The sequence below is a fragment of the Dictyostelium discoideum genome (assembly GCF_000004695.1).
Source record: "Dictyostelium discoideum AX4 chromosome 1 chromosome, whole genome shotgun sequence".
Classification (NCBI taxonomy): domain Eukaryota; phylum Evosea; class Eumycetozoa; order Dictyosteliales; family Dictyosteliaceae; genus Dictyostelium; species Dictyostelium discoideum.
In genome coordinates this window covers 3115225-3132919 of record NC_007087.3, presented here as the reverse complement: position 1 = coordinate 3132919, position 17695 = coordinate 3115225, and the positions used below count along the sequence as shown (strand labels likewise).

The 17695-nt window shown below is 26.0% G+C and overlaps 4 protein-coding genes across 4 annotated transcripts in view; 1 reads left to right on the top strand and 3 right to left on the bottom strand.

Moving 5' to 3' along the window:
• Positions 1–1370, bottom strand: part of DDB_G0269608 (hypothetical protein) — a gene marked incomplete at both ends in the record, with an annotated part of 2612 nt that extends 1242 nt beyond the window's left edge. Inside the window, 2 exons of the mRNA XM_641019.1 lie at positions 1–939; positions 1032–1370. The exon at positions 1–939 is cut by the window's left edge and continues 1242 nt beyond it. Of these exons, the coding sequence (XP_646111.1) occupies positions 1–939; positions 1032–1370 (1278 nt within the window). The remainder of the gene's footprint in view (positions 940–1031) is intronic.
• A 1270-nt stretch (positions 1371–2640) lies between these two features.
• lvsA (BEACH domain-containing protein) lies at positions 2641–13793 on the top strand (the record flags this gene model as incomplete). The annotated part of the gene is made up of 4 exons (XM_641018.2): positions 2641–4114; positions 4199–4407; positions 4535–5097; positions 5180–13793. 4 exons carry the CDS (start codon positions 2641–2643, stop codon positions 13791–13793), a joined length of 10860 nt encoding a protein of 3619 aa, XP_646110.2.
• Positions 13794–13861: 68 nt separating this feature from the next.
• Positions 13862–16036, bottom strand: DDB_G0269606 (hypothetical protein; the record flags this gene model as incomplete). The annotated part of the gene is made up of 1 exon (XM_641017.1): positions 13862–16036. The coding sequence occupies one exon, from the start codon at positions 16034–16036 to the stop codon at positions 13862–13864; it is 2175 nt and encodes a 724-aa protein (XP_646109.1).
• Positions 16037–16513: 477 nt separating this feature from the next.
• DDB_G0269604 (hypothetical protein) lies at positions 16514–16959 on the bottom strand (the record flags this gene model as incomplete). Its single annotated transcript, XM_641016.1, has 2 exons — positions 16514–16571; positions 16742–16959. The coding sequence occupies 2 exons, from the start codon at positions 16957–16959 to the stop codon at positions 16514–16516; spliced, it is 276 nt and encodes a 91-aa protein (XP_646108.1).
• Positions 16960–17695: the final 736 nt, after the last annotated feature.

Below are 17695 nucleotides of genomic sequence, written 5' to 3'. Positions count from 1 at the left end.
TTGATTTGAATTTGAATTTAATTTTTTTGATTTTAATTTATTTCTAACTTTATTTGGATCATTTAAATTTAAATCTTGATCATTTTGAAAATCATCTTCATCTAAACCTTCATCATAGTACATATCTTCTAATTCAATCTCTCTCTTTTTTAGACGAAATCTTGAATCGGTACCCAAGATATAGGATGTTGATGCACCAATTAATGATAAACATTCACCAATGACACCCAACAATGGCATTGTACCATTACAAAGTAATGATTGTGGTGGATTTAAAATTGATTCCATCGAAAGGATCTTTACTAAATAGAAAAGGAATAAATGTTGTTGTTGAGCGATTGGTGTATTTGGTTTATCATAAAAAGTGATTTGGTCCGAACCAGCTGTTCTATTGATTGCTCTAGGTGTTGAAATACCAGAATTTGGATCATCATTTGTATCTTGTGCTTTCAAATCTAATGCAAAACTATAAATGAAATCCAATATACATGATAATGGGTATTCCCATTTCGTATCATTCTCAGTATTCTTTTGTTGTAATTCTTGTTCAACATCTGGTCCAATAATTTTAATTGGTTGTTTCTTTCTTTTATTTTCATCATCAACATCATCATCACTATCATCATCATCATCACTACCATCATCATCATCATCATCACTTTCATCATTGGTGAAATTATTAATATTTTCATTATCTTCATCATCATCTTTTTTTATTTCAATATTTTCAACTTCTAAAATTTTTAAAAGTGGGGGTAAAATAGATTTTAAAAAATTAAATCTTTTTTCAGTTGGTATTCTTTTTAATGCATTCTTTGTGAATACAATCATTGATATTTTAGTGAACAATGTTAAACTAATAAATGATGATCCATCAAATTCTTGTGCAATTAATAAAAATTCTCTTGCACTACAATTATTTGATATCCAATCAATAATCTAAAATTAAATTAAAAAGTTGAAGTTAGGTTTTTTTTTTTTATTTTATTTTTTTTTTTTTTTTTTATTTTTTATTTTTTTATTTTATTTACATTTAAAATATTTTTACAAGTTGAATTTATTAAAGTGTGGTTTTTGATATCCCAATCTGCTGAACTTTGATTAAGTGATTGAACTAATGAATGAACCAATTCCCATGATATATCATTGTAGGTTTCGTGTAAATCTCCATCTGGTAAAGTGATCATTGTGAATAATTTTTTAAAGAATCCTTCTTTGTCATTGTTTTGAACAAATGATTCCAATTGTTCAATATTATTAGCTTTACAAATGTCACTTACTAATTTTATAATTTCATTTAATTGTTCATTATTTTTATCATTTTCATTTTGTTCAATTTTTTTATTATATCTTTCATTAACAATATCCATTTATTTTTATTTTTATTTTTATTTTTATTTTTATTTTTATTTTTATTTTTATTATATTTTATTTTATTTTGTTTATTTTATTATTTTTATCTTAATAATTTTTTTAATTAATTAAAAAAAAAAAAAAGGAAAAATAAAAATAAAATTTGAAAAATCAACAAAATTAAATGAAAAAAAAAAAAAAAAAAAGTATGAAAAAGTTGTAAAATCAACAAAAAAAAAAAAAAAAAAAAAAAAAAAAAAAAAAAAAAAAAAAAAAAAAAAAAAAAAAAAGAAAAAAGAAAAGTTGTAAAACCAACAAAATTAATTTGTAAAATCAATTGCCATGAGATTGATTGAGAAACTTTATTGATGTGTTTTAAATTTAATCAATAAAAATTAAAGGGGAGAGATATATATATATAAAACACAAAGGTATAACTCTGAGAGCGGCATTCATATCTATTCAAATTATTATTATTATTATTATTATTATTATTATTATTATTATTATTATTATTATTATTATTATTATTATTATTATTATTATTATTATTATTTTATTATTATTATTATTATTATTATTTTTTTTTTTATTATTTTTTATTTTTTTTTTTTTTTTTTTTTTTTTATTTTTATTATTGTTGTCTATGGAATAAGCTACAAAAATGTTTGGGGTGAAGGCATTTGTAGTTTTTTTCTTCGCAAAAAAAAGTAATCAAACCAGGTACATTTTTTTAATTTTTTTAATTTTTTTTTTTATTTGGTTCGATTTTTTCAAAATGTGAAAAAAAAAATTAATAAAAAATTAAAATTTTTTTTTTTTTTTAATTTTTTTTTTTTTTTTTTTTTGTGTATTATCATTGTGTGTCATATCAATTGTATTTATTTATTTATTCATTCGTTCGTTCATAAAATCACATTCCTTATATATTTATATTTATTAAACTTTACAATAGTCATTATAATTTATAAAAAAAATAATAATTAAAAAATAAAAAAAAAAATAAATAAATAAATATTTTAATTAAATTATATAAAAAAAAAAAAACAAAAAAAAAAAAATATATATATATATATATATTCAACACCCACATTCAATATTCAAACATACACTCAATATTCAAATAAATAATAAAATTTTTTTTTTTTTTTTTTTTTTCTCTTTAATAGCGCACACTAATATATAAATATATTTAAATTAAAAATTCATATAAAAAAATAAATAAATAAATAAATAAAAAAATAAATAAAAAAATAAAAAAATAAAAGATAAATTGAACAGAAAAATATGTTCAGGAGGTTCAAAGACTTAATAGGTACCTCAGAGGATCCAACCCCTCAAGTACCACATTCACCAGGTCATCCACCTCACCAACCACCACAACAACAACAACAACAACAACAACAACAACAACAACAACAACAACAACAACAACAACAACAACAACAACAACAACAACCACAACCACAACAACCACTTTCACCAAGATCAGTATCATCCCCAATTGGATCGACAACATCTTCAAATTCTACAAGTTCATTCTCATCACCAGTTAGAAAATATAGTAGTGCAACGGAGGAATCTAGCAGCATCAACAGTAATAATAATAATAATAATAATAAAAATAATAATAATAATAATAATAGTAATATTATTGAATCAAATATAAATGTTTGGACAATAATGATAGGGAGTGAAGTTGAAGTTATTAGATCACAAGCAACAGCACAAAAATTAAAATTATTATGGCAAGAATTTTTATCAAGTAAATCAGATAAGGATAAAGTTATGAGATTGAATAAACTTTTACCCTATTTCATTGGTTTATACGAAGATAAGAAAATTGATACAAAGAGTCCAATGGTAGATATCTTTGGAAATAATTCTAAATCATTTTCATTTGCAATTTCACGTAGATTAGTTAAAGATATCAATGAGATAATGAAACAAGCCAACTCACCTCAACAACCACCACAACCACCACAACTCATTAAAGAGACGATAGCCAAAGAGATTTATAAATTCTTTTCAACCACAAGTGGACAAGTATCAGGTTTCGAATTACTATATTCCATTGAGATTCTATCGGAATCGAATACATCATGCGCCGAAGCCATGGCAGAGGCCTCCATACCCTCGATGTTGGTGCGTTGTTTACAGTACTTCTTTTTGGTACCCTATACAACAATGATGGAGACAACTAAAGGGATCATTGAAGAGAAATTGATTCGTACACTTTGTTTCCTCTCTAAACAGAAATCGGCCATTGAGGAACTACAAAAAACAGATACTCTCTCGACATTGTTTGCTTTAATGTCCAACGAATGCCCGCCCTCTCATAGACCATTGCGTGCAAAGATTGGCTCATTCGGTTTAGAATTGACCGATTTGTATCCACCTACCATCACATATATAAACTCGAAACGTGTCATTGCAAACATTATAAAGGATCTTACAAACTACTATATGTTTACACCAGAATCCTATGTAACACTTTGTAGAATCATCATAAAGATCTTGAGTGAATCCTCAAAGAAATCAACTATTCTATTGGATGAATTTCAACGTAATGATGGTTATACATTTTTAGTGGATTCTTTATTTCGTTTAGAATCTTCAAAAGATAAACCAGCTTTATTCGAACAATTATTAGATTCAATTTGTTCTTTAGTTTATATTGGTTATGGTAATGTTAGTTTACCAGTTGAAAATTCTTCAGTACCATATCAAACTTCAATTAATAATATAAAAGAAATTTCAAGTAAGTCTTTTTTTTTTTTTTTTGAAAATTTAAAAAAAAAAAAAAAAAAAAAATTATTAATAATTTTATAATTTTTATTATTAGATCAAAATTATATTTCAAAGAATGGTAATGCATTTAAAGTTTTAGAAAGATACTTTTTAAAATCAAATTATGAAGAGAATAGAGTTAAAATTTTAGATAGAATTTTATCAGTTTATTCTTCAAATACAGTAAATTTCATTTTACTTCAACATACAAGTACATTAACTAAATTTATTCAAGAATATGAATCATTAAGTAATGGTTTAAAGGTATATTTTTTTATATTTAATCATTATTCTTTATATATTTTTGTTTATTAATTAATTATTTAATTTTTTTTTTATTTTTTATTTTTTTTTTATTTTTATTTTTATTTTTTTTTAAATAAATTAATAGTATCATGTTATGAAAATTGTTTGTTTTGTAGTTACAGTTTTAAATTGTGTACCATTTCAAGAATTAAGTACATTTAGTTTATTAGTTGGAGAGAATCCATCTTTTTATACATTAGAAATGATAAATCAATTGATAACTACATTAGTTAATTTTGAATTTAGATATAAGCATATTTTTAGAGAGACTGGTTTATTGGATATTTTAGTAAAAGTAATTGATGTTATTGCTCAAGATATAATAAGATTAAATAATAGTAAAAAAATAGATGATGATGATGAAAATAATAATAATAATAATAATAATAATAATAATAATAATAATAATAATAATAATAATAATGATAATGATAATAATAATAATAACGATAATAATAATGAAGAAAATGGTAGTGGTAGTAATGGACCAATTGTACCATGTATGACAGGCAATGGTGAAAAAGAAGCCGATTCTAATGATCAAGCCTTAAATTCAATTATTAAAGTTGAATCATTTCAAATTTTATTAGATAGTTTATTCATTTTAATTTCTGAAAATCCTGATAATATTTCATTAATTAGAAGTTTGTAAGTTTTTTTTTTTTTTAAATAATCAATCATATTAAATTTTATAGATAGATATTAATATATTTATTTTTATTACTTTTAGTTCAATATTTAATATATTATTAAGATTTTTACCATATTCAAGTGTTAGAGGTAAATCATTAAGAATTTTACAACAATTAATAAAGTATGACCCAGAACCAACACAAAAAGAGTTTGATGGATTAATTAAAGTATTGACAAGTGTAAACAAAGAGAATTATCCAATGAAGAGTGATATATTGAATGCAACTAGAAAACTATTTAATATATCAAAGCATGCAAGAGATTCATTTAGAGAACATGGTGGATTCGTATCGATTATTAGTGTTTTCATTAGTTTAGAGTCATCATTCTCTCCAAACCGAAAAGATTCAAGAAATTGGGATATGGAGAAATTGGAATTGATTGAATCGATTTGTAGATGTACAACGAGTGCACTTTGTGGTAATGTCATTAATAGAGAGAATTTCGAGCAACAAATTGGTTACAAAACATTTTCGTCTTGTTTGATTATGACTGGTGTATTGGGTACAGAGTTTTCAAAATCAGTTGTTGATTTCATATTCGATATGGTTACAGAGAATTTAAATGCATCCGATCAAATCTCAAATCAAATGATCATTAATAATGTCGAGTCTTTTAATGTGATACTTGACATTATACCACATATTGAGAATAAAGATTTCAGATTACAAATCATAAGTAGAATTAATAAAATGGCTGAATACGGTAGATATAATCAAGAGGCCCTATCGAAATTATCAATTCCAGATTGGATCTTGAGTAGATTCCCTTCAAATTTATCAAATGCTAATGACCCATTACAACCATTGTTATTGTCATTAATTCAAACTGTTGGTGCAAATTGTTTATCAGGTTCAGAGTTACGTCAATTTGTAAAATTATTACAACCTGAACATTCACCAGAAGTACTCTTAAAAATTTTATCATCAATGGCAAAATCACCACCAACTCCACCCTATTTCGAATTTAATTTATCAAAAATACCATTTGGTTATATTCGTGTACCAATAACTGAAAGAGCTTGGCCACCAACAAATGGTTATACAATTATGTTTTGGTTATATATTGATAAATTTCCAACTGTAAATAATAATAATAATAATAATAATAGTAGTAATAATAGTAATAATAGTAATAATAGTAATAATAATAATAATAATAATAATAATAATGATCAAATTGATTTAGTACATATTTATTCAGATGATAAAAAATCATCACTTTATATTTATTTAAAAAATGGTATTATAACGGTTAATATAATTAATAGTTCAAAGTATGTAATTGAAATACCATCTTACAAGTTTGTTGAAGGTAAATGGTATCATATTGGTATAGTTCATGCAAGAAGATTATTAGGTGGTACAGATTTTAAATTGTTTGTTGATGGTTTCTTAAAATATACAGCTACGAAAGCACAATATCCTGCTCAAATCACTTCTGGTTCAATGTTAATTTGTGATATTGGTGTTTCAAATCAAAATAGATTCCCAACCGATTCAATTTGGAGAATTGGTACATTTTATTTATTGGAGGATTCTTTGGGTGCAAAACATATCAATACTATTTACTTTTTAGGTCCAAACTATGCAAGTAATTTCAAGGGTCGTTTCTCACCTTATCAAACTTATGAAATTGTAAATTCAGCAAATTTAATGGCAATCAAAGATTTAGATTATGGTGATCAATTGGGTCCTTTGAATTTAGCAAAGGTTTCAATGCAAATCGATGAGAATAAGATCCTCGTTGGTTTATGTGCATCAAATAAATTAATTCGTACAAATAATAGTAGTAAAGTTGTATACAATGAAATATTCAATGGTATAATTAATGAGCTTTCACAAAATCATGGTGTTGCTTTAAATGTTTTTTCAAGTCCAAATGGTACAAGTCCAAATTTAACAGGTTTACAAAATAATAATAATAATAACAATAATAGTGGTGGTTCAAACTCAAAGAAAGATTTAGAAGGTAGAGTTGAAATTATAAATCAAGCGGATTTAACTACAAAATTAAGAGGTGTATTAATTGGAAGTGTTGAAGCATTTAGAAGAAATAAAGTTGCAGATAGTATTAAAAAGATTGGTGGTATGCCAATTTCTTTGTTATTATTAGAGAAGGCAAATTCTGAAGAGACTTTATTCGATTCATTAGGTTTATTAGTTGGTTTAATTCAATATCATCCAACCAATACTCATGAAATGTCACAAATTAATGGTTATGAACTTTTGGCTTGGGTCTTGAAAAAGAAAGCATCACTTGGTCTTTTCAATAGTAATATTTTAGAGTTATTATTTGATTTAATTGGTATCAATGGTAATTGTTCAACAACAATCACCTCTAGAGCACCACAAGAGGGTACGGTTGCCAATTGGAATGCTTGTAAGTATATTATGATGAATTGGGATATTTGGAGATTAACAACACCCGCATTACAACGTCATGTTATTAATGGTTACAATAGTTTAATCGTAAATAATATTCAACGTCGTTTCAATATTGATAGTCTTAGAAAGGTTAATGTAATTCAAGAGATTTTCGATATACTTTCATCTTCAACAAATGAAGAGCCATTACCTGAATCGGTTGCTTCCTCGGTAATCAATGTACTTTATAATATACTATCCTATGGTGGTTTAATTGAAGATGATATTAGACAAATATCTGCTTTCTTAATTTCACATCTTCATAAAGATATACCAACCCCATCATCATCATCGTCATCATCCTCTACTTCATCGACATCCTCTAGAAGAAAATCAATTCATCGTAGTAAATTAGCAACTATGGAATTATCAAATACTGCAACCATTCAATTGGTTAATCATGTATTTTATACATTCTTAAAGGTTGTTTCAAATTGTCAAACTCAAGAGACTGCAGCAATCTTTAGAAGAGTATCATCGTATTGGTGTTTCTTTTTCATTGATGAAAATTTACCACCATTGACAGTTTCATTGGCTTTACGTGTGACTTGTATCTTCTTTTTATATAAATACGACTATTGTTCAACCTTTATCAAAAAGAGTGGTTTCAAACTATTGGAAAAGGTATTACCATCTTTATCAGGTCATCAAGAGATCTATCTATGTTTATTACATTTACTTTTGGGTGGCGATCCAAAATTATTGGTAGATTTAGATTTATCAAGTAGTTCTGGTGGTGCTGGTGGTACAACCATTGTATTCCATGAACTCTTAAGAATTTTTACTCCTTTTGAAAAGAGTTTATATTGTATCGAAGCTGCTCAATTAATACTTTCCCTAATTAAAAGATCTTATGAAGATAATTATCAATATTTAGAACAAAAACAACAAGAACTTCAAAATGCAAATCAAGGTTTAGACAATGATGAATTATTATCTTCATTAATTTCAAATGTAAATATAAATAATAGTATTAATAATAATGACAATAGTAATTCACCATTATCAACTTTTCAAACAATTTCAAGATCAGTTTCATCTTCTTCAATTTCATCAAATATATCATCATCATCTTCATCATCAACATTAGTTAATAGTAGTAATAGTAATAATAATAATAATACACCAACTAGTGGATTAGCTTCAACTATAACTAAATTTGGTAATTTATGGAATAAATTTGAAGAGAAAACTTTAGAATTTGCAGTTACAACAGGTGCAATCGATGAAAATAGTACAGGTGCAACTGATGCTCAACAAGCAGCTTTAAAGAAAAAGAATAGAATGAGTATTCAATCAAGTCCATTCCAATCTAAAAATTTAGGTACTGGTGGTGATGATAGTGTTACAAATACACCAAATGGTTCAAGTTTACATAACAGAGTTACTGGTATGGATGATGACTCAAAATTGAATGGTGCTTTGGGTGGTGGTGGTGGTGGTGGTGGTGGTGGTGTTAGTGTTGGTGATAATCAACCAATTAATTTTAATTTATATGATGAAATGTTACCAGAATTAAAGATATCACAATTTGCAACACCAGAAGAATCGTCAAATTTACAATATACAATGTTAACTTATTTCATTTATCTCTTTCATGAGAATCAATATTTCCAACAAGAATGTTATAGTCAACCAATGGTTGAAGAGTTAATTTCAATTCTATTCCCAAATGGTAAAATTAATTTACCACCACTTTATAATAGTACAGGTCAAACCAATGGTATCAAAGATAGAGTATTGGATTTAGTAGTTAAATTCCTTTGTCAAATTATGTTATCAGCAATGAGAAAAACTTCAAAGGCAATTAGTATCATTGAGATGGTATTAGAGGGTGCACCAACAACAGCAACAGATGAAGAGTTTATTTTATATCATTCAAGAATTTTACTTGATTTAATGTATGTCGTTGAAACCAATATCACCAAGACCGAGTTCTTTGATAATGAACGTGTTCATTCCAATCTCATAAAGTTATCTTCAATGTTGGTCGATAGAGTAAACTTGGATCAATTGGTAAAGAATAATAAAATCATCATTGCAAAGAGAATCTTTTTATTCATTGTAAAGATTTTAGAGAAATTGGAGGCCGATAGAGTTGGTCTTCAAAAAACAGTTCAATCTCTATACAAGAGTTTAAATCGTATCATTCTATATTTAATCAATCATACCACTGATACTGATTTATCTTTTGTTGCAAATCATATTATAAATCATCAAAGAATTATCTTTTCAGAGAATAATTTGGATTCAGATTTTATGAATGCTTTTTGTTATCCATTGTACAAGTTGGTAATTAGCGATCAGCATGAACATGTAGATAATTCAATTAAACTTTGGAGGCTATTACTATCATTGAAAACTTCATCATATATTGAGTCGCTTGCCACGGTACTACAATTAAAAGTTTCAAGTGGTTCAAATCAACGTCAAAGTGAAATCATTGATTTGAAACCAGGCTTTGAATTATTACGTAATACTTCGGGTAATGGTGCTTTCAATAATGATGAATTTAAACTTTGGATTAATGATAATATTCAAACCATAACTCAAGTATTTGAAGAGAATCCAAAGAAACAACATTTATCCTTTAAAAATAATGAAAAGAAACATTCTTCAGAACATACATTACCATCTTTGAAATCACGTAGAACTGAAAGACTCTCAAAGAAACAACGTCAAGATCGTAAGGATCAATCTCATCAAGAAGAGAAATCTAAACATATCACCAAGAAAGCTCAATATTTCGTTCGTAGTGAAAGTGATCGTCGTAAGAAAATTAAACAATTGGAAAGTGATAAACAAAAATTCAATGCAATTCAATGGGAAAATATGAGAGCTCAAATCACAAGAGAACGTGCTGTTTGGGGTCCTTCTGAACCTCATCCTCTTGATAAATGGAAATTGGATTCAACTGAAGGTCCATATCGTATGAGAAAGAAAATGGAAAAGAACTATAATTTCTATAAGAATTATCCTTATGTTCCACCTTCTTTTGATGAACAAAATAACTCTTTATTACCAATTCCATGTTCTGCAGATTCTGAAACTTATATGAATATCGTTGGTACTGAAGAAGCTAATCTATTGGAATCTTCATATTGGAAATTTGATTTATTATCAACTAATCAAGTTATTACTTCTTCAACTAATACTTCTTCAATTACAAATAATAATAATAATAATAATAATAATAATAATAATAATAATAATAATAATAATAATACAATTACAAAATCAACTTCACAAAATGCAAATAATAATAATAATGCTAATAATATGAATCAATCAACATCATCATCATCATCTAATACTACAACAACTACAACTCCACAACAATCATCATCTCAAATTAAAGTTAGTAGTCCAGAACTATCATCAAATGAAATAACACCACCAACTTCACCAGTACAATCATCAAGTGAAGATGTATTTAAATCACCAAAATTACAATCATCAACAGTCGAGGGTCAATTATCACGTAATCCATCATCTTCTGAATTGTTTAATGATAATTCATCTACAATTTCTGAAGAAAATTCTTCTTTAACTAGTGCTAGTACAACATTATCACCACCTCCACCATCAACTCAAACAACAACAACAACAACAACTTCAACACCAACTACTCAATCATCAGTAGCAACAACAACAACAGGTAATACAAATGAAGTTGATGAAGAAACATCAACAAATAATCAAACAACAAGTGAAGATGAAACTCAAGCATTCATTAGATTATTAGATCCATATGATCAAAGTTATTTAAAGGATGCAATGAGAAAAGATCCACGTTTAAATGGTATTATGTACAATTGTGGTAGTGTTGATGGTATGGATAAGATTGAAGGTATTTTAATTTTCTGTCCAGTTTATATGTATATTTTCGATGGTTATTATAAGGATGAAAACACTGGTGATATTAGTGAAGTTGAAGAAAAGATAAACTCTGAATGGCTACCAGAGGGCACTGTTTTACCAATGAAAAAGAAGATCATTCATTACTTTTTGAAATGGGCTTATGAAGATATCCGTGATGTCTTAAAGAGAAGATACCTTTTAAGACAAGTTGCATTGGAAATCTTTTCAACCGATGGTAGAAACAATCTTGTAGTCTATCGTGATGAACCAACCCGTGATGAAGTTTATCATACCTTGGTCAATAATGTATCCTCTCATAATACAATTGGTGGTGATGCACAAGGTATTACTGGTGGTCAAACTGGTAATGACGACAATGATGATCATCATGGTGGTGGAGGAGGTCGTGGCGTTAGAGATCGTTTCACTTCGATTTGGAGAAAATCACCATTAACATTGAAATGGCAACAAGGCCAAATCTCAAATTTCCAATATCTAATGCATTTGAACACTTTGGCAGGTCGTTCCTATAATGATTTAACACAGTATCCAGTTTTTCCTTGGGTATTGAGTGACTATGAAAGTGAAGAATTGGATATTGATGATCCAAAGGTTTATCGTGATCTCTCAAAACCAATGGGTGCCTTAGAAGAGAGTAGAGCTCAAAAGTTTAGAGAACGTTTCGAGAATTGGGATGATCAAGAACCAAATGAACATGGCCATAAAGTACCAAAATTCCATTATGGTACACATTATAGTTCAGCCGCTATCGTACTTTATTATTTAATTCGTTTAGAACCATTCACTCAACATTTCCTTAAACTTCAAGGTGGCAGATGGGATCAACCTGATCGTTTGTTTAGTTCAATCACTGAGGCTTGGGCATCATCATCACAAGGAAGTACTGGTGTGGTAATGGAGTTAATTCCTGAATTCTATTATTTGGATGAATTTTTGGTAAATAATAATAAATTCAATTTCGGTACAAAACAAGGCGGTGAACCAATCGATGATATTATCTTACCACCATGGGCAAAAGGTTCGCCACAGGAATTCATTAAACTTCATCGTAAAGCATTGGAATCCGATTATGTCTCTGAACATCTTCATGAATGGATCGATTTAATCTTTGGTTATCGTCAACAAGGTAAAGCAGCCGATGACTCTTTGAATGTTTTCTATTATCTAACTTATGAAGGTGCCGTAAATATTGATGCAATCTCTGATCCCGTTGAAAAGGCTGCAACCATTGCTCAAATTAATAACTTTGGTCAAACTCCAAAACAACTCTTTGATAAACCACATCCAAAACGTAATGCCACCTTAATGGGTTTACCATTCTACGCAAAAGCGTTAACTGGTAATTTCATAAAGGATATCGGTGAACCAGTTGGTCAAATTCGTTTAATCAATGATCGTGCAACTTGTGTCGGTTTCAATAAGGTACTCTTACCACCAAATCACTCAAAATATATGTTATGGGGTTTACCTGATGGCTCAATTCGTTACAACACTGGTGATAAGATCAAAGTTTTAGAGGATCATCACGATGGTCCATTAACTTGTTTAACAGCCACTGAAGATGGTCGTATTTGTGTAAGTGGTGGTAGTGATAGTTTAATCTGTGTTTACAATCTCAAGAGATTCTCCTTGGCCAAGAGACTATCAGGTCATACTGGTTCAATCACTTGTGTATCCGCCTCTCGTCCTTATTCTATCATCGTAAGTGGTTCTGATGATCGTACTTGTATCATTTGGGATTTAAATAGACTTTGTTATGTCCGTAGTTTAGATGCTCATGAAGGTCCAATCTCTTGTATTGGTATTCATGATACAACTGGTGAAATTGTAGTTTGCTCTGGTACAACAATATCTGTTTATACCGTCAATGGTGAATTACTTATCAACTATAAAACTTCACAAATCGCTAATGATCAAATCACTTGTTGTATTTGGTCAAAAGGTCCTGAGTGGTTAGGTGAAAATGTATTATTAACAGGTCACAGAGATGGTAAAGTTAAAGTTTGGGGTTTAGAAACAAGATTATTACCTGATAATAATAATTCAAATAATAATAATAATAATAATAACAATAATAATAATAATGCAACTCAAATTCCTTCAACAAATAACAACAAATTAAAATTCAAAAATGTAATTATTCTTAGAGCAACTTTTTCAAACTCTCAATCACATTCAACAGCTATAACTTCAATATTTTTAACAAATGATCAACAAAAATTCTATACTGGTGATATTACTGGTAGAGTTTGCATGTGGTCAGATAATGAAGCCTCGCAAGTAAAACAAAGAGGTTGGATAAATACTGATATCAGAGGTATTCTACAATCTGAAAAAAAATAAATATAAAAATATTATAAATACTTAAATAAAATAATAAAATAGTTGAATAAACTTTTTTACTTTTACAATTAATAAATGAATTTATTTAATAAATTTTTGTTATCCAAATAATTATAAATTTCAATTTGGTTGTTTGTCAATGAAAAAGATTTTGAATGATTTATTGTATGATCTAAAAATGGTTTATTATTTTTAAATTGATCAATTAAGAATTCAATTGTTTTAATATCACCTCTTTTGGCGATTTCTTCTAATAAATGGTTTAATATTGAAGGAGTCACACTTTCTTGTTGATAATATGAATTATTATTATCATTTAAAATGGTTTCTTCAATATTATTTCTAAGATATTGAGTTATTAATATTTTATCATATGTGATTTGTAATGTTCCATCTTTAATATCTTGACTTCTATATTGTAGGATCCAATTTAATTGAGGGGCAACTGATGACACCATCTTATAGTTATAAAGTCTATATGGACAGATTTTAAGTTCAACTTCAATACCTTCATTATTTGGGAAAGTAAAAACGATTGGTAATTTGTAACCAAAAAATACCCTTCTAAAAATAAAATCTTGAAATCTTGATTTAATTTCATTCTCTTTATTTACAAAATCTTTATAATTCTCACACAAAAATCTTGGTAAATAATTATTATTTTTTGATGGGAATTTGTAATTTAAAACAGACTTTTTATAATCGATTGGATAATTATTCTTGAAATAGTTTATTAGTTGATAATTTTGGATAATGATATTGATTATATTTAATCTCTCTCTCTCTGTTAATTTATAAAAAAAGAAATCGAATATTTTAACATCAAAATTAATATTTTCAATTCCAGAACCTATACCTCTAACTAAAGTAATACAATCTAATGAACTAATTGATAACTTGTCGTATAACATTTTAATGATTTCTATATCATTTAAAATGATTGCATATCTTATTAATATACTTTTAATTGTCAATAAATTATTAGTTGGTTTTAATGATTTATCTATTGGTGAACCTACTATTTCTTTAATTACATCTTTAAAGTAGGGAATAATTCTTTCATCTCTATCATTTCTACAATATTCAAATATATTATTTAATAAAAATAGACCAGGTGTATTACTACATACACCAATAAAATAACCAAAACTTTGAGGGTTGAATATTCTGTTATAATCTTTATTATTGAACACTTCATGGTATTTCATTTGATAAAATGCAATATTTGCAATTGATGGTTTATAGAGACCTGGAGAATCTGAAAATAATAATACCATTTCATACAATCTTTGAACTATTGTATTTTTAAAACTAAATGATTGCATTTTTGAATTTAGTTCACTATTTGTAAATATTAAATCTGGAATTTCATATTGTTTTAATTGTTCCATTTCAATGATATCATTTTTTGAATATTGAAATTCTGGTTGTTCATTTGCTGATAATAAAAATGATATTGTTTTACAACATTTAATTATTCTTTTTAAACTAAGTTCATAAATTGATATACCAAATAGTGTTGGATTCCCATACTGATTGATTTCTATTGGAGTAGGTGAGTTGGTATATGAATTCAATGAAAATGGTGGTATCACCTTTGAAATATTTGTTATATAAAATTCAACTTTTTTATTATAAACTTCTTCACTATTTGTAAAAATAAACTCTTTATTATATTTTGATTTTATATTTGGTTGATATCCAATTGCTTCATTCCATAATGTATTGATTGATTCTGGTTGTTCTTTTAATAGAATATCTTGAAAATAATTATTAAATAAATAAGTTGCAATTTCTATAGATCCAATATTAATAACTTTATAGAATGTTTCTAATTCCGAATAATGTTTGAATTGGTTAATTATAACTGATAACATGGCTACATTATCATTTTTGAGTGCTAAAAGTTCAAAATTTGAAAAAGTCAATTGGGAAAGTGATTTTTCATCTTTGAAATTTTCGAGTAATTTTGAAAATAATTCTGTGTCTTGTTTGAAATATTTAAATATTGGATATTTACTACACAAATCATTGTTGTGATTAAAAAAATTTAGATTTCTATCATTTCTGATAATCTTTTCTTTTAGTAATGAAAAATGTTTATGATTTATCATCCAACCAACATTATTCATTTCATAGTATGTATAAACTCCAAATTTAAATTCTGAACTTTTAAAAATTAATCTATTTAAAAATTTATTTCTAAAAACTGACCAAAATAAATTTTCATTTTGTTTTTCCATTTTAATTTTTAAAATAATAATGGTTATAAAAAAAAAAAATTATTAAAAAAATTATAATAAAAAAAATTAAAAAAAAAAAAAAAAAAAAATTCAGTGATTTTTCTCTAAATTTATTTATTTTATTGTTTTAGCATAGGCTTTGAAAATAAAACTAAAAAAAAAAAAAAAAAAACCAAGAAAAAGAAAAAGTTAAAAATAATACACACTAATTATTTTAACTTAATTGATTTTGCAATCTTTATAAATGATTTTGAAATTTTACAAATGGTTTATAATCAATTATACAATAGTAATAAACGTAACAAAAAAGATGTTGGTGATGAACTTATTTTACATGAAAATTGTTACAATGATGAGTTGGATCCAACTTCAAGAATAGTTATCCAATTGATTATAAAAAGTCAATTTTACATTACAAATTCCATTTTGATACAAATAAAAAGTGTAAATATATACCAGATTATACAACAAATAAATTCATGCTTGAAAATCATAAAGATTTTGTTGAAAATTTAAATCAATATTATTATTATTTCTTTTATTATTATTAATTATTCTAAAACACTTTTTTTTATTTGGTTTATTTTAATATCATCCAAAGAATTAAAGTTTTTCTCTCAATTTTTAAATTGCTTTCTATTGATATATCTATTATATCTTTAATTGCATCTTTAAAGAATGGTATAACTCTTCTTTCATTCAAACAATATTTTAAAGGACATGTATAATAATTTTGAAAATAAAAATATCTTTTTAAAATATCTATCATAATATCCAAAACTACTAGTTAAATTTTCTTTTTTTGAAACATCATTAATTTCACCATAATATTTCATTTGATAAAACAAAACTGAATTACTTTCTGGTATTTCACCCATTCTTGTATGATCATATTGCATATTACCACAGAATGGTAACATCATTTTAAATAATATTTTAACTTTTTCATTTTTATAACTAAATGATGATACTTTACTATTTATTCACTATTTGTGAATTGATTTTCCAATTGCTTTAATTCTTCCATTTCAATAATATCATTCTTTGAATAATTGAATTCTGGTTGTTCAGTTGGTGATGATAATAATAATGACATTGTCTTACAGTTAATAATTAATTGAATTAAATTTAATTTAAGAATTGATAAATCAAATATGATTGGGTTACCCAAATGAGTCATTTGTAATTTAATTTTAGGATTAATATTTAAATGTTTTGAAAATGGTGGAATTTATTTTGAAATGATATTTAAATAAAATTCAACTTTTTTATTATAATTTTCTTAATACAAAAATTTCTTTTCCCATAGTGAAGTTTTGGATTTAAATTTGACTATACCCAATTGCCTCATACCATAATTTATTTGTTGATTGAGGTTGATTATTAATGAAATAGTCTTTAAAATAATTATTGTATAAATAGGTTGATGAATTTATTGCACCACTACATACGAATTTATAAAAAATTTTTAAATTGATATAGTCTTTTGATTTTTCTAATAATATTTGTAATAATGCAACATTATCATTTTTTTGTGAAAATTTTTCTAAATCTGATAATGTCAAATTGGAAATATATTGATTATCTTTATAATTTTTAAATAAATTGTATTAAAATTCATTGTCATCTTTAAACAATTCAAATATTGGATCGGAAAGA